The sequence below is a fragment of the Chelonoidis abingdonii genome, chromosome 1 (assembly GCF_003597395.2).
Source record: "Chelonoidis abingdonii isolate Lonesome George chromosome 1, CheloAbing_2.0, whole genome shotgun sequence".
Classification (NCBI taxonomy): Eukaryota; Metazoa; Chordata; order Testudines; family Testudinidae; genus Chelonoidis; species Chelonoidis abingdonii.
The window spans coordinates 292,040,906-292,065,440 of record NC_133769.1 but is presented as its reverse complement, the minus strand read 5'-3'; the positions used below and the strand labels follow the sequence as shown (position 1 = coordinate 292,065,440).

The 24,535-nt window shown below is 43.8% G+C and overlaps 1 protein-coding gene across 1 annotated transcript in view; it reads left to right on the top strand.

Annotated features, from left to right (window-relative positions):
- LMO7 (LIM domain 7) overlaps positions 1-24,535 on the top strand; it is a 197,996-nt gene that overhangs the window by 53,804 nt on the left and 119,657 nt on the right. Inside the window, exon 3 of the mRNA XM_075061540.1 lies at positions 3,895-3,964. Coding sequence (XP_074917641.1) covers positions 3,895-3,964 — 70 coding nt within the window. The remainder of the gene's footprint in view (positions 1-3,894; positions 3,965-24,535) is intronic.

Here is a 24,535-nt window from a genome sequence, read left to right as displayed (position 1 = left end):
CTGAAAGGGGGTTCCAAAGAGGATGGATCTAGACTGTTCTCAGTAGTACCTGATGACAGAACAAGGAGTAATGGTCTCAAGTTGCCTGGGGGAGGTTTAGGTTGGATATGAGGAAAAACTTTTTAACTAGGATGATGGTGAAGCACTGGAATAGGTTACCTAGGGAGGTGGTGGTATCTCCTTCCTTAGAGGTTTTTAAGGTCAGGCTTGACAAAGGCCTGGCTTGGATGATTTAGTTGGGGATTGGTCCTGCTCTGAGCAGGCGATTGGGCTAGATGACCTCCTGAGGTCCCTTCCAGCCGTGATATTCTTGGATTCTAAGTGCTGATGCAATAAAATACTTGGCTTATATCTTTTTAAAATGTACTTACATTGCAGTAGCAACCAATTAGTTCAAAATTATCATGAATTGGAAAAGTTTGTTTTAAAAATCAAACTGAACAGTTAGATGGAATCTTGTAAATATAGTGGGAGAGAAGTGTGAATTCAAAAACTAAGTATGAGTTTTTTTAAAAATAAAGCTAAAATGTTTCTTTCAGGGTTAGAACTCTGAACAGGTATTTTTTTAAAAAACCTCTGCTAGCTTCATTATCCAGATAAACCGAAAGAAGGTTAGGAGACACTTGATATGGTTTTAATCTGGTCACAACTTTATTATTAGACATCTGGGACTACCAGGCAGATAAAATTGTACAGTGCAGGTAACTCCATGTTCATTTAATACCTGCTGCTTCCCCCAGCCCCCAGTGGCCTGGGATGGCGAAACGTGGCCAGTAGGAGCCGTGATCGGCCAAAGGTGCAGATGCGGCAGGTAAACAAACCAGCCCGGCCCACCAGGGTGCTTACCCTGTCAGGCTGTGTGCCAAAGGTTACTGATCCCTGAGGTAGTGTAATGCCCACAGCAGGTCCTCACCAAACCTGGTAATTTTTGCCACCTTCAGGGCAGGGAGAGTGGGTGCTACTCCACCTGGTCTGGGGAAAAGGGGCTTCTCCCACTGGTCTTGACCCTTTTGAACTCCCTAGTCCTTTGTGGGGCACGGGTCACTTGCTGAAAGATTTTCTGCATCTTGAAGTCTTTGAACCATGATTTGAGGACTTCAATGGCTCAGATCTAGGTTTGATAGAAGAGTGGATGGGTCAGATTCTGTGGCCTGCATTGTGCAGGAGGTCACACTAGTTGATCATAATGGTCCCTTCTGACCTTAAAGTCTCTGATTCTGGTTCCTGGGGATGAGTCAGCATCGCTACTGTGACCCACTCCCCCTTTTGCAGCAGCTTCTGAGCCTTGCTCACTCAGCCTGTAAAGAGCTATTCCCTCTCCCCCTGCAAGCCAAACAATGTCCCACCACCTACTTAAAGGTGCAGTGTGGTCATTGTTGTCATATGTTTGGCAAAAGAATGGAAGAATAACTTGCACTTGGCATATGGGAGCTCTCTTCTGAAGCTAATCGGCTTAATTTAACTCACATTAATAGCCGTATGCAGTAAAATACATCTCAAAATTAATTCTGCTGAGCAGGTTGACTTAGCATATAACTTTTCTTTTAAAAAAAAAAAAAATGCTTTCTGAAAATGTAGTTACATTGCACTAACTTTTTCCAGTCTGCATTTAAGATTTATAGATAGCTTTAAAGCTATCTCAATTTAATATATTCAGAGGTAGAAGGAAAGGTGGTTTTATGAACAAAATGGGCAAAATTTTCCAACTACAGTATTTCCACTGTGGTATAATAGGGGACAAAAATTATAATGATAAACTAAATACTAGACTAGTAAGCTGTTTGAGTGGCTCTCCTGCAATTGTTGAGGTAAAGAAGACTGAATTCTCATTGTAATATGTTGAATTTTCTGTGTGTAGTCCAGAAAGGTAACTCCATTTAAGTCATACTACTTGTAGACCATCCCATGTTCTAAACTACCTGCTCCAAAAACATAGACAAATGAAAATGTTGTATGCAAAAGCTAAATAATACTTTGAAAACCCACCCAACAGGTTTTTTTTACTGTAAATCTTCAAATACTCCTATTTTTAGTGACTACTTATTGAAATGTTGAGATATTAATACCCATAGTCCTGGAGCCTTAAAATTCTACCTGATTTGCTGGAAGGGAAAGTGTCTTTCTTCCTACCTTTTCCATCTCATTACTGGAATTTAATAGGTTTCTGTGAAATCTATACCGCAGGGACAAGTAATCTGTGCAGAGCAGGTAGTTTTAAGACCTTGATTCTGCAACTGCATTTTTAGTTCTGTGGGATGCACATATATGGACTAGAGCAGGGGTCTCAAAAACATGGCCCGTGGGCCACATGTGGCTGGTGGAGTTATTTCCTGTGGCTGCCAAGCTCCGCTCACCCCCCCGCCCCTGTGCGCCACATCCCCACTCTTCTGCCTAGCTCCAGCTGTTGGCGGCACTTAGCACTTTCCAGGAGGGAGGGAGAGGAGTAGGGAGCCGTGCGCTCAGGGGAGGAGGTGGAGAAGAGGCGAGATGAGCGAGGATTTGGGGAAGGGGTTGGAATAGGGTCAGGGAGAGGGTGGGAGGAGGCAGGCTGGGCTGGGCCTCATGGAACGGATGGAGTGGAGGCCGGGGGGGGGGTTATATCTTTGTATGAAAAGGTGTTATTGATGCGGACCTTGGGCCAATGTACTAGTCCTTTTGTGGCCATTGTCATGATTTGAGTTTGAGATCCCTGGATTAGGGTGACCAGATGTCCTGATTTTATAGGGACAGTGCTGATTTTTGGGACTTTCTTATATAGGCTCCTTTTCTCCCCTCCCCGCACCCCTTCCACCCAACCTCCTTTTCCCGATTTTTCATGTTTGCTATCTGGTCACCCTAGTGTGGACATCACTGGTGCTCTGTGCAGATGCAGTGATCTGTCCACATGAATGCAGCAGCAGGATGAGACCCCCTTGAGGTCTGTAGGACTTAGGAATTTTATATTGAATAAACCAGAGAACCATCCGCCCCAGTTATTCCAACCCTTAAAAAAAGGAATATGTTTTGCTATCGTAATGATTTGTTTAACTTTTATCCTAAATAAAGTACAATTGTGTGACATTTTTTATGATAAAAATATTACTTAATTATTCTCTGAGGGAGTAATTGCCTCAATTGCTTGACTATGTAAGCATGAATACCTGACTTGCACATACATGCTTAAAAGTATGCTAGTTGCTTGCCTTTGATTTTGTAAATCAGGTTCTTGAAGCCTATTTTGTATTGTGAATGACATAATGTATTAAAACGGAACCTTACAGACTTCCATTGGGTGTGTCCTTTAGACAAACATAAATTTGAAGTATTTAACATTGAGTTTTGACCACATATTAAAGAAATGTCGATGCACTTTTTTTTAGTGATAACCCTTTTTTCGTTTGTGCTGATTGTAAAAGACTAACCATTTGTGTACAAATAACCATTTTACAAACATTAATTTTTTTTCTGTTAATCTGTTGGTAGTGTTTATAGTGTTTGCAGAGCAAACTAAATATTTTTCAGCCTGAAAATTAAAATACTAGTATCTTCTCAACCAGAAGAATTTTTTTTAACAAAAGAGCTTAGATTCTGATGAAAATCTCCACTTAAGTGGCAGGAACCTGAATCCATTTCTTTCCCTTACCTATGCATTTCTTATTTCTTTTGTGCCTTCTCTCTGCCATTCTCAGCCATCTTTCCTCTTGATTATGTTTGTGAGTGATTGATTGATAGCCTTTCCAAATATAAAAATCAGAGTATCAGCTTTTTTTATATCCTGTTTTAGTAGGTTCAAATTTAAATCAGAAATATATAGAAACAATTTTTCACAAACCTTTGATTTTTTTGTATGTTTAGGGTAAAATGTTAACGTTATTACATAATAGCATCATGGCTAATGTTTTCATTTATTTTTAGTTTGATTAACAAGATCAAACCTGGCATCATTAAGAAGATCAATCGTCTGTCTACTCCAATAGCTGGTTTGGTAAGCAATAAAATCATTTCCAGTGTCTTCAGTGTAAGATTTCTCTCTGATTTTAAAGTAACTTTGTCCTGTACTTCGTGTTTTATTTTTCAATATATAACCATTTTTCTCTTGGAACTGGTGTACAATAGCCACTGTTCTGCAGTGTCTGTTGTGCTATTCAAATAGGTCTGTATTATTTGTATTGCATTTTGGCATCATTCCCCATCCTTGGTGCCCAAAAAAAGACTAAAAAACACGGCTCCCCGGCACCGAGCAAAAGTGTCATAGGCCATTGGGCAAAAGACTCACTTTGGGCTGCCCAGCCACTCCAGAGCCACGTGCTTGCTCCTCGCCAGCTGGGGCCCTTAGCCTTGTGAAAGGTCCACCACCGTCTCCCAGGAGTGGCTTAGGACCAAAAACCCTGGCAGCACCAATCCCTTCACAGGCTCCCTCAGCGCCTACAGAGTACAGGCCTCCACCCACAGCATTGATACAGCATGTGCTCTAGGAATTGGCAAAGGCTCCCCAAGAGGGCAAGCCAGCCACTAAGATCTCTTAGGGGGCAGTGGAGTGCTGCCAATCTCTTGAGACAAAGCAGCGCTCTCCACCTCTGCACCACAGGTCACCAGAGTTGCAGCCCAGACACTCTGGGACTCATCCTTGGTAAACGTGACACCAGTGACCATCACTGCCATCTTGATGCAGATCGCCTAGAGCAAATGGCTGGTCTCCATACTACCAACGCCACTCATCCTCCTGCAGATTGTCCTCTAGGCGTGGGTCCTAATCGCCTTCGTATTGGGAGTGCTTCCTGTTTTGTCTCCAGTCCCCTCCCCCCACATGCACACATCAGTCCCCTTGATACTGGTACTGATCACCTCGCTCTGGGCATCGGTCCCCAGTGACAACAGTCAGCAAGCAGACCCAGTCATTGACAGTTCCACCGTAGTCACCAGAAGGGGATTCCTCTGGTGACCCCTTGCCTAGTCTGCACTGGTGTGAATAGGCACCCGAGGCGGCTTCAATGGCGCTGACTTGGCAGTATGGCCAGTGGCCTTATTGAGGCGCATGAGGAATGCCGGTTATGCCAATGGCTCCTTTTCACCATTCATCAGCTGCCACCTTGGAGCAGCAGCTGACATCACCGAAGGCACTGGTGGTCAAAGCAAAAGGAACAGCGCCTACCCCTAAGTCACCCTCCCTTGCAGGGGAAGATGTCCTGGAACCTCCCCACAGTGATGCAATCATTGTCCTCATCCCCAGATGGGGCAGTTGCGGGACTCTTGAGGGCAAGCCCGCCGAACGATTTCAAGGAACATCAGGCCTTGCTGCGTCGGGTGACCGAGAGCTTGGGCCTGGAGGTGGAAGAAATGACTGAACAGACAGACATCTTGTTGAATATTTTGTCAGCCTCCACTCCAACCCATGTCACACTACTGGTGCACAACGGCGTTCTTAAGGTTGCCAAGGGTCTCTGGCAAACTCCTTCCTCCATTACTCCCACCTCAAAAAGGGCCGAAAAGAAGTACTTTGTCCCAGCCAAGGGGTTTGAGGACCTCTGTACCCACCCTCCCCCAGGCTCACTGGTGGTCTCTATGGCCAATGAAAGAGACAAGCAGGGGCATACCAGTTTGACCCCCAAGAATAAAGAGGCCAAATAGTCGGATCTGTTTGTGGGGAGAGATTTATTCGACGGCCAGTTTGCAGTTCTGGTGGCGAACCATGAGGCCCTCTTTGGCTGTTACAACTTTAACTTATGGGACTCCCTCCATAAGTTCAAGGAGTCCCGTCCACATGGTTTGGCCCAAGAATTTGGCACTCTGGTGGAGTAGGGCACTGCGGTTGCCAGGTGCTCGCTCCAGGTGGCATGGGATGTGGTGGACTCTGCAATCAGGGTGGTCACATTGGCGGTGGTGATGAGGCACAGCTCCTGGCTTCAGACTGCAGGTCCATCCCAGGAAATGTAGACCTCCATCCAAGACCTCCCATTTGATGGGAACAGTCTCTTTTTTCACACTACACGGATGAGAGGCTGCATGGGCTGAAGGACACCAGGGCCACCCTTCGCTTGCTGGGAATGCATACACCAGAGCCTATTATGAAGCAGTTCCGGCCACTGCCTAGGCCTTGGCAGTCTCGACAGGGACCTGCAAGCAGAAGGGACAGAGATGCTAGTTTCAGCCGCCATCATCCTCCTTCCTCTCGCTCACCCATGCAGCCCAATCCGCAAAACATTCCAGGGGCCAGAAGCTCTTGTTTTGATGATGAGGTCAAGAGCAACACTCCAGTCACCTTCCAGGATCCATCACACTCCTTCCTCAACCATCTTTGTCCCTTCCATTTGGCCTGGTCCCAAGTCACCTCAGACCATTGGGTGCTAGACATAGTGTCTCATGGTTACACCCTACAATTTTCAGCCTCCCCCGCCCCTTCTCGTCCCTCTTCAGGGACCCTTCTCATGAGCAAGTCCTCATTCAGGAGGTCAAGAAGCTCCTGCACATGGAGACGGTGGATGAGATCCCTTAGGACACAAGGGGAAAGGGGTTCTACTCCCGCTACTTCCTAATCCTAAAAACAAAAGGGGGTCTCAGACCCATTCTGGACTTGTGAGAGATATGTTGAGGCATCAAAGTTGAAGATTCACATGGTCTCCCTGGCCTCCATCATTCCCTCCCTGGATCCAGGAGACTGGTACGCCACCTTCGACTTGAAGGACACCTATTTCCACACCTCTATATTGTAAAGTCACAGACGTTTCCTCTGTTTTATAGTGGGTGAACCCCATTTCCAGTTTACAGCACTCTCCTTTAGCCTCTCATTGGTTCTAAGGGTTTTTATAAAATGTATGCTGCCGGTGGTCACTTACCTCAGACACTGACTGGCTCATCAAGGGCAGGTCTTGGAATCAAGTACAGAGAAGTCTCGATCTGGTGTGTTCCACCTACCACGACCTCGGCCTCTTTTTAAATGAGAAAAAAAATCTACTTTAAGGCCGGTTCAACACACACAATTCATAGGGGTGGCTCTCAACTCCATGTGGGCCAGAGCCTTCATCTTGGAGTCATGTTTTCAGGCCACGTCGGACCTGATCTCCCATCTGAGGAATTGCCCCCTTACCACGGCTTACACCTGCTTGCAACTGTTGGCCCACATGGCCCCCTGCACCTATGTGGTCAGTTACGTCCAGCTCCACCACTGGCTTCTGCAAGTGTGGCTGGTGTCAGTCTATGCCCCCAACAGACACTATCTACAGTGTGTGGTCAGGATGCCAGATCACATCCTGTCATTCCTGAATTGGTGGTTTGACGTATGGTTGGTGTTGCAGGGAGTCCTCTTTGTGTGCCCGTCGCTAACCCTGATCTCTGATGCTTCAGACCTGGGCTGGGGAGCCTGGCTGGGGAGCCCACCTGGGCGAGCTGAGCACCCAGGGCCAATGGTTGTGGGATGATCTGGTCCTCCATATCGGTGTCAGGGAGCTCAGAGCAGTTCCCCTGGCCTGCCAGGCCTTCTTGCTCCACCTATGGAACTTTGCCAGGGGATGCTGTGAAGGCCAAAAGTATAAGATTCGAAAAAGAACTAGATAAATTCATGGCACATAGCTCCATCAGTGGCTATTAGCCAAGATTATCAGGGATGCAACCTGTGTTCCCTGTAAGCTGCACACTTGCATGGCCACTCAGGAGAGATTCAAATGCCACCCAACTGATTAGCAGAGTGCACACAGCCAGCAGCGTGTATTCGGGTGCCCCTCCCTGCACATTGCTCTGTCCTGCAGCTGCTCCCAGGACCCTCTTGCTGGCTGTGTAGGGCAGGGGTGGAGTGGGGGGTGATCAGGGTGTCCCCCTCCCTCTTCCCCCATACCCTCATCTCCGCAGAGCAGGGGAGAGGGGACACTGTGATTCAGGACTCAGTGCTCCTGCAATGAAGGATGAGTGACTGAAGGCCTTTTTTAAAGAGACACTGCAATGTTTCTGAGACTTCCTCAGCAGCCAGCTCACACGTGCGTGTGTGTGTGAGTATGTATATGTCTCTCTCTCATTCATGCTTGCTCACACACACTCACTCACTCACTCACTCTCTTTCATGCTCATCTTCCAACACATACTTGTATTATTGTTGTTGCTGCTACTGGGTACTTCTTGCAATGCACATATATTCTCTAATTTTATTCTTTCAAAATGTGTTATTTTTGTGTTTTGACCTTATGCATTTCATAATTATTTCTCTTACTCTTAAATTGAATTATTTGAGTAGTGAGTTCTAAAATGCCTAACCTGTCCTGGCTGGAATAATTATCCTTATGGTAACTTCTTAAAATATAAATCATATCTGGGTTTTTTGTTTCTACTCTTGGTACATATCTGCACAGAACAAAATTTATTTCGCACATGGATGGAAAAATTAGAGGGAACATTGGATGCAACCCCATGCTCTGGGTATCTCTTAGCCTCTGTGTTGCAGAAGCTTGGACATGGCAATGAGATGGATCACTCAATAAATTGCCCTCTTCTGCTTATTTCCTCTGAAGCACCTGGCCCCGACCGCTGTCTGAAGATAGGATACTGGGTAGGTGGACCAATGGTCTGGCACAGTATGGCCGTTCTTATGTTCTTTCTTGCAAGTGGAATGCAGAATGTCTGCAATTACTTTCTATATTTAAAAAAACATAGATTTGTAAAAAATCTCAGCAGTTTTTTGAGCAAAGGATGTAGCCCTTAAGTCTCTAGAGGAGGAGAAGGAGCTACGTAATTAATTGGTTAAGATGCCATAAAGTTGGGATAGCTTAATGTGTACTTTTGAAAACTATGGAAAGCCAATATATCTGTTTCCATATGAGATAAGTGCATGGCGCGTTAGTGGCTTTCATTCTAGAAAGGCTTTGGGTTTTACTCACATAAAAAATTTTGTGCTGAATTCTTTTCCCATTAAAAAAATCTAAGAACTTGAGTCAAACCAAAATTATCCTTGTGGAAGACAGTACAGTTACTCTGTTAGTAGCTTGACTGACTAAATGGCATTGGAAGCAGCCAATAATGCAAACCAGAAAACCATGGAATTGATTTCATTTTTGTGGTGGCTTAACTTCTGGCTTGAATCATCACTGAAATATTTAATAGCTAACACATTTAAGCTGGTATATCTCTTATTATTTTAGATCAGTTCTAAGAACTCAAGGTTTGCAGGCATATTTTTTTGTTTGCTAGCACAAAAAGTGGAGTGTCACATTTGTTTTTTAGGACCATAGCTCTCCGTGACCCTGCACACACACACAAAGTTGTGTTACCATTGCCAGTGAAGACCTTAACAAAGAGTTTGAGGGGGGAAAATTTAACATCATAAAGCAAGATTAGCCATAACATGGGGTGAATATAGGCACAATGCAGCTAGCTAAAATTATATTAAGAATCTCTCAAATCCTGCTTCTTTTTTAACCTAGAAACACTTTATTGAGAAACCCTTTTTTAAATATGGGATTAGATCATAATTACAAATGTACTGCCCTGTTAATCAGTACAGGCCTGATTTTTTTTTAAATTGGGCCTTTTGCTGATCTCCACTGGTAAACAAACTTTTGTGTACACACTTTATTGTAATAACACCCTAAATCCTAACCCTTATCTGTGCATGTGAAATTCACACAGAACTAGTCATGTTTATCCAAAGGAAGGAGACTATATTGAAAATAGTCACTTGCCACTATAGGGGTACATGACAGTTCAGTGAAATGAAAAATGTAGACATTAAAGATAGAAAAGAGCTACTGGTAATCAATGCTCTATCCCACCAGTTGTGGATTACTCCTTGCAATATTTACTTGTGCATTGTCCAGTTTACTTTTAACTTTCAGAATAATGGGACTTCCATTGCTTGGAAGCACTCAAACTATTAATAAGTTACCAATCAGTGTTTCCTGTTGTGTTTTGAAAATGTGTTCATAGTGCCTATTACTCCTCCAAGGACTCTTCCTCCACTTTATATTGCCTGTTGGAGTATGCTGTATCTTTTTTTATATCTAATATGGCCCCCATTACTGTAGTATCAGAGTGCCTCACAATCTTTTAACATATTTATCTTCATCACACCCCTGTGAGGTAGGGAAGTTCTATTATCCTCATTTTACAGATAGGTTACTGAGGCACAGAGAGACTAAGTGACTTTCCCAAGATAATGCAGGGAGTATGTAGTGGTGATGGGACTTTAACCAAAATATCAGGCTAACACCCTATGCTAGAGATCTTCTAGTCTCATACTGCCACAGCCTCTTTATCAGTTGCACCCTGTCATACTCAAACTCTAGAACTATATTTCCAAAATACGTCATGCAATCTTCATCTCAGGCAGCTCACATTGGTCTCACTCATGGCTTTACTGATAGAAATGCACAGTTATTCTTTTTAAGATTGTGGCCATCTGGGAATCATTTTCCTTTGGAGGAAAAAACCTAGTTGCTTGAATGCTCATTTCCCCTTTGCTTTTCTCACAGAATTCCTTCACAGGTTTGTTTTTGCTCTGATAGAGCTTGTTTGATCTGAAATGCAAATATGGTATGAAGCTGACGTGCTTAGCTGTGGTTAAAGAAAGGGCTGGTGATAACTGTACTAAATAGTTGCACAGAAATTTTTTCAATAGGATATTTTAATGAAGGTCTGAAGGCATTGCATATGCTTGACTTTGCAGCAGGATTTTATGATCAGTAGCTTTAAGATTATTTTGAAAAGAAACTTATTGAATATGGTAAAATAAATAGTGAAAGCCAAAATAACGTTCTAAATTTCACCTGAAATATAGGCTGTTGTGTTTTGCCTATAGAAACAGGAAATTGATGTGCATATTTTTATGTACCAAATTCTTTTCTGAATGGACATCAGTCAGTTGCTATTGTAATGTTTTAGCTATATTCTACTTAACTAATCCCATCTATTATTTTTTTTTTTTATTTAGTGGGATCACGTTTATTTCCAAGAGTTTTTTAGTCAGTTGAAAAGAAGCTATAGTTTTCATGTCTAGTTTCATTATATTGCTGCTTAGAGAATTTGGGTGTGCCCCACACAGTTCAGGGATAATCATGATGGAAAGATAAATGAGACAATACATGGTATGCTTGAATGATTAACCAGTGAAATGAAAGTTGGACATTCAGAGTACGTCTACACTGCAAATAAAAGACCCATGGCTGAGAGTGTCAAAGCTCAGGGTCAACTGTCTCTGTCTACAGGGCTAAAAATAGCAGTGTAGACATTCCAGTTCTGGCTGGAGGTCAGGATCTGAAACTGATGAGGTAGGGGTGGGGATCTCAGAGCCCAAGCTCCAGCCTGAATGGGCGTATCTACATTGTTGTTTTTAGCACCATAACATGAGCCTGAGGCAGTGGACCTAGGCTCTGAGACTTGCTGCTGTGGAGTGTTTTGCAGTGTAGATGTACCCTCACTGGTCACAAATGTCTGTGGTATTAAACATGCTTACAATAAATGTTATCTTCGTTACAGAATAAGACTCTGTGTTGAATTACCCTTTATAACTTTAGTGCCGTTGTGGCCAAGATGAGTCTGCTCGCAGAAGTGAAAGTCCCTTCCATTCCAGGAAAACACTACAAGGAATGTAGGAAGGGGAAATAGTTATTCACAGTAGGATGAAAGGAGAAAAACGGGGAAATATTGGAGGAGCAGTAAAACAAGGTTTCGTTCAACTCGAGGCCCCCAGGCCCAGTGGTAGCACAATCTGAAAGGGCAAACACCGAGCAAACACCAAGCAATGTGTCTGCACACAGAATTCAGGAGTACCAGGCAAAGTTCCAAACTGCAGTGAGTCTTGGGGGCTCTTAGTTGTCTTTGGCATCAATAACACCCCCTCCTCAAACCACCTCCGGTGCCCTCTTCTGCTGCTCTCTGCAAAGCCACACAGAGAGAGAGACCACCACCTCACTCAGCTAGCTAACAGTCTCTCTCCTTATTCCCAATGCAAAGTCACAAGTCTCAGTACTCCCAACCCCATGCAGCTTTGGGCGAGAGAGATGCTAGGTCCAGCTCCAATCTATCCTCATCAGGAAATTCCTCCCTAGCACAGTGTTCCTCCTGGCTCCTGTCCTGGGGTGTCCCTGATCAGCCGCTCTGTTCCTCCCAGGCTTCAGGCAAGTTTTTGTTCTGCTTTGATCTGTGAGGGCCTGCTTGCTGCAGCCACACACCCCCTCTTGCTCTCCCCTCTCCCTCTCTGTGCACCCCTCCCAGCACTTTCTCCTTCTGAAACAATCACCACTTCCTCCCTCAGGAAAAAGATTTAAAGGGGCCATGCTCTCTAAACTCCTAAGCAGTTATGTTAGTATTTCTTGCCTCACAAAGGTTTGAAAGGCCTGAGCTGCAGCTTTCTAGGGAGATTCCATTAATGTTGTTTTGGGAGGAGGAAACCCAATGTTGTTTGGGTGAAGGATTGAGGGAAAGGTTCAAACCCTTAATGTAACGATTATGGCAGAGTTTCCCAAGGTGTGGGGCATGTCAAGGTGGGCTAAATGCAAGGGGCAGCTCCAGGCCCCAGCATGCCAAGTGCATGCTTGAGGTGGCATGCCACAGGGGGTGCTCTGCCAGTCGCCAAGAGGGCAGCAGGCAGGCAGCCTTCTGCGGCATGCCTGCGGAGGGTCCGCTGGTCCCGCAGCTTCGGGATGCATGCACACCTGCAGGATGTCCACCGAAGCTGCGGGACCAGTGACCGGCTGAGCGCCCCCAGCAGCATGCCACCGTGCTTGGGGTAGCGAAATGTCTAGAGCTGCCCCTGGTGAATGCAGAGAACTAGCTTGTTGGGGGGAGGATGTGGCAGATGCAAGAGTAGCCCTTGAACACCATGTTTCAGAGTGGCAGGTGGGTGCAATTAGTTTAGGCTTCCTGAAGGGTGCTCAGCTGTCAAAAATTTCAGATGCACAATTAACAGATGGGTTAAAATAGTGAGTTCAGTAAAGGGCTGCCAGTTGTTGAAGTGGTTGGAAATGAGCCTCAGTTATTGCCTGGTGTAACTCCATTCTAAGTTACCAGCTAAGGTAAGAAATACTCCGAAGTGCTTAAAAATCAGCACTGAATTAAAAAAATAGCATCAGACTGGTGTGTAACTTTATTTTTGTGTATTTTCACAATTTTGACTTGATGACGTAAACTTCCTGCCTAACTTCTGAGTTCTTAACTCAAGAAACAAAAGGGCAACCTCATTCTTTTCCAATATCTGCAGAATGAAAGTTATTCAATATTTTTTGTGGAAAAAATCGTTGTTTTTTTCAACCAGTGCTAGTTCGCAAGCTGCACTGTGTGGAAGCTAACAGCAGAGTATTCAGCACAGTTCAAGGGGAATGACTATACTGTACTTCTCCTTTCTCCTGTGTGCTCTGAGGCAAAACAAAACTTATGTTTATTAAGTTTCAGTTTTGAAGCTTTGTATTGAGGGAGTGCATTGAGCAAAGATTGAAGCCAACACAGGACAAGGATGTGAATGACCCAGAGTATGGGTGGAAAGAAAGGCCTCTGGAGCTGGATGGGGTATGGGAGAGACTAGAATTCAGCCCTGCCTTTGGCATTTCTTGTCCAGTTCCCTTTCTGAGCCTGCCTGCCCTTCTCCAGAAATCTTGTTGGTAATGTGAGAGTGCAGCACACTGCTCCTGCTGCTGATCAAGATGCCTCTCTGCATTTGGTGAATGCACGGCCAAGGCAGAGGCTAGAGTGCTATCGTTAACATATCCTGCAGCTCTTTTGGCCATGTGTTTCAAGCAGAGCAGAAAGTTTTATTTCTAGTGATTAGAGTATACCAGTCGTAGCTCTTCCATTTTGTTGATGGGGGCTATTAATTGGGAGGCAGGGCAGAGATTGCTATGCCTCTCCAGTTCAGTCTCTGTGAGAGAAACGCATCATCCAGAGATTGCAAGGAGAAACTTGGCATAAAACGTCTTCAGATAAGAGGCCTTGCATTTTTCTCTGATTTTTGTTTTTTGCTTTTTTTAACATCAGTCCGTGTTTAGTGGGCTTTTTTCTGGCTCACAGACAAGAGGCACGCTCACCAATAAAACTGCAGAATAATTTGGCACATGTAGATATTGTCCCTTCTCTCCTGACTTTCCCCAGGTTTGCTCTTCCTCACACAGAAGAGTGCTTAGCTGGACACTTCACCTTGTTTAACTAGATTTTCCAGTTAGTGTAATTATGTGCTCTGGTAAGGAGTTTCTGGGGTGGGGAAGAAGAGGGCAGAGAACAATACTCTAAATGCTCAACTTTTTGGGAAAGCCTACAATTTTGCTCGTGGTGGTGGTGAGAGGGGTCTTGGAATTTCTTGCCCATAGGGCTCTGAACTTTGAGGTCCAAGTTCATGTTGCTTCTCTGTGATTGTCAGTGGAGGAAAACTTTGCAGTTTCATCTAGGTCAGTCATCCTTTGACAAGCTCTGTTTTCACAGATGACACCTCCCAAACACACTCATGACAGTCTGTCCTGTTTTCCTGTTGGCCAAGGCATTTCTAAAGGTGCAAGCACAACTAGAAATTCCCAATACCCACCCACCAACCATTAGGGAAAAAAAATACAAACACAGCTGTAGTTAAGAGGGAAAAGCCTATCTTCTTTAACCCTATCATGCTCAGGACAGCTCTGGCTCACTCTGTACCCACAGTTATGGGCTTATGTTTTTGGTGAATCTCTTGAAGATTGAGATCAAAGGGATCCCAAGACACTGATTTTTCAAAGCAGCCTAAGAGTTTGGTACTTAATTCAAATTGAGTTGTTGGGGACCTAACTCCTTTCAGCTCCTTTTAAGGTTGCAGCATGGAACAAAATCCCACTGGGCAGGCCTGGACAGGATAACCACCTCTCTCTCTGCTGTGAAATTGTTGACACGCTTCACTTCTAAGTACTAAGGTAAAAGTTATGGGAAAAGGAGTGAGCTGAGGCAAGTATGATGCAGCCATTTAACAAATGAGAATCAGAGGAGTAGAATAAAAATCCCAGAACCCTCAGGAGAAATGGGCATAGCTTTGGTCCAGAGATGGCTAGTGCAGTGCCTCACAACCTTTCCTGACTACTGTACCCGTTTCAGGAGTCGGATTTATCTTGACTACCCCTAGGTTTCACCTCATTTGAAAACTACTTTCTTACAAAATCAGACATGAAAATTCAGAAGTGTCACAGGACACTACTAATGAGAAAGTAAGCAATTTTTCAGTTTTACCATATAATAATAAAATAAATCAATTGTAATATAAATATTTTACTTAAATTTCAGTGTATAGTACAGGGGTCGGCAACCTCTGGCATGTGGCTTGCCAGGGTAAGCACCCTGGTGGGCTGGGCCAGATTGTTTACCTGCCGCAGCGGACTGCAGCTCCCACTGGCCGCGGTCCGCCATCCCAGGCCAATGCGAGTGGCGGGAAGCTGCAGCCAGCACATCCCTCAACCTGCAGCGCTTCCCACCACCCCCACTGGCCTGGGACAGTGAACCGCGGCCAATGGGAACCGTGGTCCGCCGAACCTGCCAACATGGCAGGTAAACAAACTGGCCTGGCCTGCCAGGGTGCTTACCCTGGTGAGTCACGTGCCAGAGATTGCACTATACCAGGGGTCGGCATACAGCAGTATAGACAAGTCATTGTATGACATTTTCATTGGTACTGACTTGCTAGTGCTTCTTACATAGCCTGTTATAAAAGTAGGCAAATATCTAGATGAGTTGATGTACCCCTGGAAGACCTCTGTGTATATCCAGGGTTATGTGTACCCCTGCTTGACAACCACTGGGCTAGTGAACGTAATACTCTATTGGTACTATGTTGTTTATTTAGGATGACCTTTCTGTGTGTGTGTGTGCTTATATTGGTTGCATATTCCTTTCCCCCTGTCAGAAAAGACTTACAAGTTTTAGTTTCTTACACTGACTGGTTTGGAGCAACTCTTTTTTTTTTTTTTTTTTTTTCCCCAAGTGTTTAAGCAACATTAACTACAAGCATCAGTGACTATAACAAACTGAGGCAGCCACTGGATCTCTGATACAAACTCTTCCTTAAAGCCCCCTTCTAAGAACCCTCGCATTCTCCTTCTCACCAAAAAAATCTTTCTTCATTTTCCATTTCCTTGACTATTGAGCCATGCCTTGTCTAGTGGCTTTGACTTATCTTTTGGGGAATATCTTCGCTGCAGATTTACCTAGTGTTTAGCCCAATCTCCTCTACTGCCCCTACACACAAACCCTCTTAACCTGGGTTTGGAAGCGCTTTCAGCCCAGGCTAGCTGACCTGACTGGGGATATAGGTTAGAGTGTGGCCTTCACTTTAACTTGGGAAGTGAGAATACAGAATAAAAAACTTGAGTGCTGATGGTCCTCCAGTGTTTTCCCCCAATTCTCCCGATAGACACATTTTCCTAGTATTGATACAAGTGACTGGGAAAGAATTATGCAGCATCTCAGCACAAAGAGCCATGGGAGATGCCTCCAGACAAGCACAGGGCAGGGCAGAAATGGTGAGGTCTCAGGTAGGGCTTTGTAGTATAACTGTTCGCACCTGGCCTAGGCTAATTCAGGTGCTCAGTTCTGGCTGCTGATCACTTGGGCTAACTCTGCAGGGAAGGTACCCTTAAAATGTAAAATCTCTGGGGCAAGGGGGTGTGTGGCTTGCACTGTTTGCGAAGTGCTATGTGATCTGATTTACTAAAAAGTATTGTGTTTTAATTAGCAGTTGGTTTACTCAGTTTGTTGTTTTGTATTTGCCACAGGGCAAGACACAAAATGATAGATCCTCCTCTGAAGAGTTTACAGTTTAAAAGAAGCTCTTGTACAGGTCGAACTGAGAGAAACAGTGGTGGGAGTTGCTATTGTCTTCCCCTCATTCAACATGATTCTATTTGTGCACACTCTTGTGGAGTTCTTATAGCCGGATAATTTAGCAGATTTTTAATTGGTAGATTTAACATTTCTATTTAAATGAATTAACACATTTCATTTACTGCACCAGCGGTATGTTTCATGATCAACTTCAGTCTGTCTATAGCAGTCTTGCTAACAAGGGCAGGCAGAAAGTAAATGCTGCACCACACCCTTCTCTCTCAGGCTGTGTTATTTATGCTCCTGGCCCAGCCCATATCATATGAATGCTCCTCTCCTCTCTTTATGGCCGTCTTGCTTGTGAGTTTCCCTTTAGGAAGTGGGAAGAGAAGATGTTCTTAAGCATCCATGATCACTTTAATACTGTATTTTAACACAGTTCCAGCCTTCATATATGAAGGCATGTATCAAGTAAGCATATTTTAAATGGCAGTGATGAGATTAATTCCCTTTATTTCAGCTCTTTATCAGTGATATCCACAGCACAACGTTTCAGAATATAACAAGATTTGCTGGTCAATATAATGTAAGATTTCCCCCCATGAAAGCAAATTGTGTGTGTGTGTGTGTCTGCAAATTTGTGTAGTTCTAAATACTGCTGGTTTGTTTACTACAGTTCATAAAAACAAGAACAGTATATGCATCACACATCTCTTCAGATTTTGTTCCTGATATTCTGGTTTGAGTTATCTTTTTGATTTGTGTTGACACAAGACTACAGATTGAAGCCTTTAAACTTACAGTAAAGTCACTTTGATGAAATAGTAAGAGCACTTAGCTACTATGTTTCAGAATGTGCAGCTTTAAATTAATTGCACGAATATCTTTGGACCTTGGCTCGCAGGCCTCAGGCTAAGAGGCTGTTCAATTGCCGTGTAGACTTTTGGGCACAGGCTGCAGCCTGAGCTCTGGGCTCTCCCAAATTGCAGGGTCCTATAGCCTGAGCCCCAGCCTGAGCCTGAATGTCTACACTGCAATTCAACAACTCCTTATCATGAGCCCGACTGAGCTGACACAAGGCAGCTGTGGTTGTCTACTTCCAGGGTAGACATACCCTAACGCTTAAGACATGGATTTCCCAAACCTTGTCTATGTTTAGTCTAGACCTAAAAGCATATGTGCATGTTTAAAAATGTAATGTAGCTTGTTCTCGTAATTAAAACATGGAAGCAGGGGCGGCTCTAGACATTTCGCCGCCCCAGGCACTGCGGCATGCTGCGCGGGGCGCTCTGCCAATCGCTAGTCCCGCGGCTCCGGTGGACCTCCCACAGCCGTGGGACCAGCGGACCCTCCGCAGGCAGCCTGCCAGCCGCGCGACCGGCAGAGCGCCCCCCGTGGCATGCCGCCCCAAGCACGCGTGCCACCCATGCATGGAAGATGAAACATATTTCTTTGTGATCAGTGGTCCAGTACGAGGGCCTGAACGCATTTCCTGGCTAGGAAAGTGTTTATATCAGTCTTAGAAAATGTCCCTCATACTGGCGGTGTCAAGTGTAAATATCAACCAATTTATTATTAACTTATTACTTTTTATTATTATTTTGGTTAGTGAATCTTATTAATGTGAAATCTCTCAATATATCTACAAAATGTAATTACAAGTTAACACTTATTTCTGGTGTGGCTTCCTCTCATAGCAGTATCTGAAAGGCTTTGAGTCCCATGATATTTCTGCCCTCACAACCAGTTCTTGTTCCACATTTAAGAAGCTTTATGAAACAAACAGTCCCTTAAATCAAATGGTGAAAATATGGATTTTTTTATTCTTAACAGACAAATGCATTATCTAAGAAAAATTATCACCTTTCGGAATGAAAACTAAGGAAATAAACTAAAACATGAATATCGAGTTTAACTGAGAAATACATACTATCTACTTCTAACCAAAAGAACCTCAAACTGTAGATTTAAAAATAACACTTGAAAGATGGAAGATTGATATGGCTATTTGTGGAATCATAACTCACTACGTTTCCTGTATCCCACCCACAGTCTTACAGCAAATAGGTATATAACAAGTATTAAAATAACCCTGGAAACTTTTCACATTACTGAGTAACAAAGAAAAAGTTCTAAATCCATACACATTCTGGGTCTCAATGCTCTTCCCTGGGAAAGAAGTAGGTGATCTTAATATTTAGAGATGAAGCATGCTATATATCCTCCAGTTACTGAAGTGGGCATATTTAGTTCTTGATGTGGTTCACTGGTGTCTTGTGCTCTTCTGCTTGAGGATGTGTGGTATGTTTCAGCCTTGACTATAAACTTGTTTAATTCTTTGTTACTGCCTAAACACTTTGAAATGCAGGGTGTGTATGTAAAGGGCATGGTGATATAAAATCTATGGGATATTTTTAGTAACTGCACTGAAATTCTAGCAGGGTAAAACATAGCTTCACAGCAGGCTGTGATATAACCTGTAGTTTAATAACCTAATGTCAGTTAAACTGTGCTGATCTAGGTGTCTAAAAGTAGTCATCTGCTTGACCACCTAGGGATGTATGGTTCAGTTCCAAGTCCTCTTTACGCTGGGCAAGCAAATGCTGTGCATGTTTATGAATTGTATACAAAACCACAAAGTGTAGGGTTTGGTGGGTTTCTCAGGGTGCTGGGGATGAGAGCTTGCATGCTAAACTGAAGCTTCAAGAGAATTTATTGGTGCTCTGCTAATGGACCCCTAATTAAATGTACAAACATGACTTAAAATAACCTGTAAAGTAAATTTTAAACTAGAGTGCCATACCATAGTAAGACACCAAAGAAGTCTGATTTCCTCCTCAGCCCCCAAGAGGCAGGGCTGCCCAGAGGGTTCGGGGGCCTGGGGCAAAACAATTTCGGGGGCCCCTTCCATAAAAACAAGTTGCAATACTATAGAATACTATATTCTCATGGGGGCCCCTGTGGGGCCCAGGGCAAATTTCCCCATTTGCCCCCCCCCCCTCCCCGCGGCCCTAGGAAAAATAAACATTTAAAAACCTTCCGCATCTTGGCACAAACCCAGTTTTGAAAGAACTTCTTTTCAAGTCACCTTTACAAGATATCACTGGTTCTCAACATCAGCTAGTGCTACAAGGCACTAAAGCTCATTAAAAGGGTTGGAGAAATATTTTCCATCAAAACTTTTTTTGCATTGAAAACTAGGGGTTTTTAAAAAGCGGAAAAAATCAGTGTCTGCTTTCCTTCAAAATTTGCTGTGGTTTTTTTAATTGAAAAGCTGAAGATAATCTGCCAAAACCTGAACATGGTTTGGGGTTTCAGAAATGTATAGCCAAATATTTGCTGCTTGCTGTGTTTGATTGTTTAAAAAAATTCATTAAAACAATAAAAAAAAAATATCCAAAACTTTTGAACCACCTCGGCTTGTGACCAAACGCCTGAGCCCATCCAGTCAGAGATTTTTTCAGGTTTCTGATCTCTGCTGGCTTCTTTGGCTCTCATCTGTCTCCATAACTTCGGGTTCATTTAGGTTAGAACATAAGAATGGCCATACTGGGTCAGACCAAAGGTACATCCAGCCCAGTATCCTGTCTACCGACAGTGGCCAATGCCAAGTGCCCCAGAGGGAGTGAACCTAACAGGTGGTGATTAAGTGTATCTCTCTCCTGCCATCCATCTCCACTCTCTGACAGACAGAGGTGAGGGACATCATTCCTTACCCATCCTGGCTAATAGCCCTTAATAGACTTAACCTCCATGAATTTAATCTGTTTCCTAGAGACTGGCTCCATGGGGTCCCCCACAAACTGGAGATGCTTACTGTGGGTTTGTCTTTGGTATAGCTTATGTACATATTCCACGAACTGTGCATTTGAGCTTGTTCCAGAATCTGGGATGAGCCTATGTTGTGAAAACTGAAATGCTCAAAATAGCACATGTATGTGAATGGACACAGGGTGCTAAAATTAAATTAACCCAGGGGTTCTCAAGCTGGGGGTCGGGATCCCTCATGTGGTCATGGGGTTATTAGTGGGGGTTGCGAGCTATCAGCCTCCACCTCAAACTGTGCTTTGCCTCCAGCATTTATAATAGTGTTAAATATATAAAAAAGTGGGTTTAATTTATAAGGGGGGGTTTGCAGTCAGAGGTTTGCTATGTGAAAGGGGTCACCAGTACAAAAGTTTGAGAACCACTGAATTAACCCCTCTGGAGCCTTGGGGAAAGGAGGGGGAGGGTCTCCCTTGATAGGATTGGGAAGGAGGTAGGTGGTATAGGATATTGCTCTTCTCATGTGATCCCTGCCTCATGGCTTCCTTGGCTCTATCACTGTTAAACTAAAGTGGCTAATTTTAATGAAGCTACCCTCCCCTGACGTGAATCTCCCTCTGGCACTGAAATTAATTATAGACTATAATTTGGCATTTGAGAAGTGAAAGGGATGGTAGCCCTAAGGGAAAAGATAACAGCTTGTCTCTTGTGTTAAATAGCTATCTGCAAGCCTCAAACTGCTGAATGAGCTTTAGGAAAGGGAAGGCTGTGCCTCCCCAAACAGCCTGGTCCTGCCCCCTATCCGACCCCCACCCACTTCCTGCCCCCTGACTGCCCCCCTCAGAATCGCTGATCCACCCTGCTCCTTGTCCCCTGACTACCCCCCCCCCCGAAGGAGGCACCAGGCGATGGGTGAGGGGAGCCGCTGACATTCTCGTTGGGGCCCTGGGCTGGGGCAAATTGCCCTTCTTGCCCCTCCCTCTGGGCGGCCCTGCCAAGAGGTGTTAACATTTGCACATCTTGCAAAGCATGTTGCTAGATAGGCTGCATTGTCTGACTGTTTGCCTAGCAACACAGTCAACTGTAGTCTGGTATGTACTGTTTTTTGTTGTATGCTATTTTTATTTCCTTAAACATTTTATGACTAGCAATGTGTTTGTAAGGAAACATTCCCAACTAAATGATAATATGACAACTTACACTTTTCTGCATGATTATGTTAGTGACATTTTATGCTTTAACTTAAATTCCAAAATATCTCCTGAATTTTTTTTAAATATTGCAGCAGTTCATAGTATATTTATAAGCAGGACGCATGTTGTTCTCTCTCCCGCTTGTCACAGGCTCTTCTGTTGAAAGATTCATATCTATCCGCTTTTTGGTGCAAGGATAAATTTAAATGAGTTGCAAGAGGTGATAGTTTCATTAAAATTCAGTGCTTGAATTGGACAGATATGCTGCTCACCTTTCTATTCTGTTGAGATTCTCATACCATTTCTATCACTGATACAAATACCTAAATGTCTTGCCTTAGCTACATACCTCCCTGTGTCATACTACTAATTTCTGTGATGGCATGTGTGAAAAAGAACTAATGAAGAAACTGGCAGCATTAATGCTGCTTTGAGCAGTTTGAGTTGCTGCGAGATCTTGCTTTCTTCCTACATAGCACAAGAATTAGGCTGGACTTGTGAGAGGTTGTTGCTAGCACAAGAGCTTAGATGTTGCTGATGTGTGCAGCCCTTTCAGTTCCTGCCCAGTGGTCCGCAAAGCCTTGAGTATCCTACGTACAACATCCAGTAAGCTGCAATCCATGGAGTGCAGCTTGTACAAAGCAAGCTAATTCAGAAGGTGAACTGAGGTGTTTTTTTTTTTTTTTTTTTTTTTTTAAGGAAAGCAGGGGTAGGGAGTGGGAGATCTCAGAATTTTCTTAAATGCAGAGGGAGCAGTTGCCGCCCTGCACCTTTAAGCAGGGAGTGGGGGCTGTTTGGTTTGCTGGCCGAGTGAAGGGACTACTGCTTTATAGCTGGAGGGAGGGGGGCGGTTGCGGACTCCTATGATTGGTATGGCAGAGAGCCAACCCCCCCCATTCTTTTAGCCCACCTTAACCCTCCTACGAAGGGGAATGGATGGTAAGGTCCCAACAATGGATTTGTTGGAGGGACCTGTAGGGAAAAAGAGGGGGAGCTGATGGAAGCCCCCCAGGTAATTATGGAACAAACATGGGTTACCTGCACTGTACACTGTTATCTGCTGGGTAGTCCCAGACATCTAATAATAAAGTTGTGGTCTGATTAAGCCCATGCCAAATGTCTCCCGTACTTCTTTCAGCATAGCCAGGCAATCACAATCTGGAGAATAAATGAGCAGAGAATCTGTGACAGATACTGTGTTGGTATGTGAGAAGAAGGAGCAAGGCAACGTTTCTTTACTGCTACAAGTACTGTGTAAGAATATAGTAATTTAGTGTCAGTTCTCTTGCGGTGAATTATAAACTATATCGACAAAACTGAAAAGCCTGTTTGTGTGATGGGGACCCCTGGGGTGCAAGCTGGACTGTGGGACCACTGAGACATCCAAACCCAACAGCTTGGACTGTCTCTCGCACTGTGGTGCTGATGTCAAGCTACAAGTCTCTGACAGTCACTTAACTTACACAGCCATCCACAGGCAGGGACAAACCCAACTGAGTTACTTGAATCATCTCCTAGCCACTCATGAACCATCAATAGAGAAGCTTCAGCCAATTCCCTGCCAAATCCCCAGCCTTGCACCCCAGAACTGTACCATCTTGCACTGCTCAAGGCTCCCTTGGGCAATGTAAAATCATTAATAAGTTCACCACTTCTTCATAGGAAAGTGGACATGCATCAGCCTTTGTATTACTCAAGCACTTCAACCAAACACACAGTTTTTAGTTAAAATATAAAACAGATTTATTAACCATAGAAAGATAGATTTTAAGTGATTATAAGTAGCAGGCATAACAATCAAAGTTGGTTACATAGGAAAAAAGTTAATTTACACTCTAAATTCTAACTTAAACAGACTAAGCAAGATTTGAATCGGTCTCACCTAACTGATGGTACAAGCATCTTGCAGTTCCTCAAGACAGACTGGACTCCCTTATAGCCTGGGACCAATCTCCTTAGTGCAAAGTCTTTGTCTTCCAGACACTGAGATGGAAAGGGGTGGGTGGGCAGAGGCCAAGTGATGATGTCACTATCCCTCTTTTATACTTTTTTCCAGCTGCTAGAGAGATCCTTGCTGTGAGGTGGGTTAGTCTGCCCTCACTGCATACATACCTTCTCTGAGAAGTGTCTGGGATAGATGATTTTTCTTGATGGGCCATTAATGCTGTCTGTCCCTCCTTTGTTGCACCTGACAGGTTGGCTGTAGGTATTTCCAAACCTCAACATATTTCAGTAGCATGTAAAGTAATACTTCATATACGATGATAGTATGTACAATCCAACAGGATATTAAAGTTCAACAGATTGACTTTTTGAATACCTCACCAGGCATACTTTGTATAAAACACATCATAATCATATGAAAGTGGTGAATATGCAGGTTCCAGGGTGCAACTTTGAGGTACAGTATATCACAGTATGCAAAAGTGGGAAAAAAAACCTAATCGCTTTGCCAGCACCATCCATGTTTCAGTGGCAAACTGAAAGTTTTTTAATCTCCTGAGACTTTGAGTAATAAAGTTTAGCCTTCAGGTGGATTACTGTCATTCTGACTATATGTAGTAGGTTAACCTGGTGTCCTGGTAGCTTATGCACATTTAGCTTGTAAACTCATGTTTTTAGAAACTATCAAGAGTGAAAAATACATGGTTTGATTTTCTTTACTCCCACATGCAGGCAAGTAACTGGCAGCAAAGTTTGTTTAAAGTGTATTTATCAGAACAAGCAAGGCTCAGTAAGTTGTCTTTTATCCACTGTATACGTTATGTATTGGTTAAAGTAAGACTTTTCAAGTGTGTATTTCTTATCCCATTTCTTACTTTATAGTATAGTGCCTTGTTATAGGAAAGGCCTAG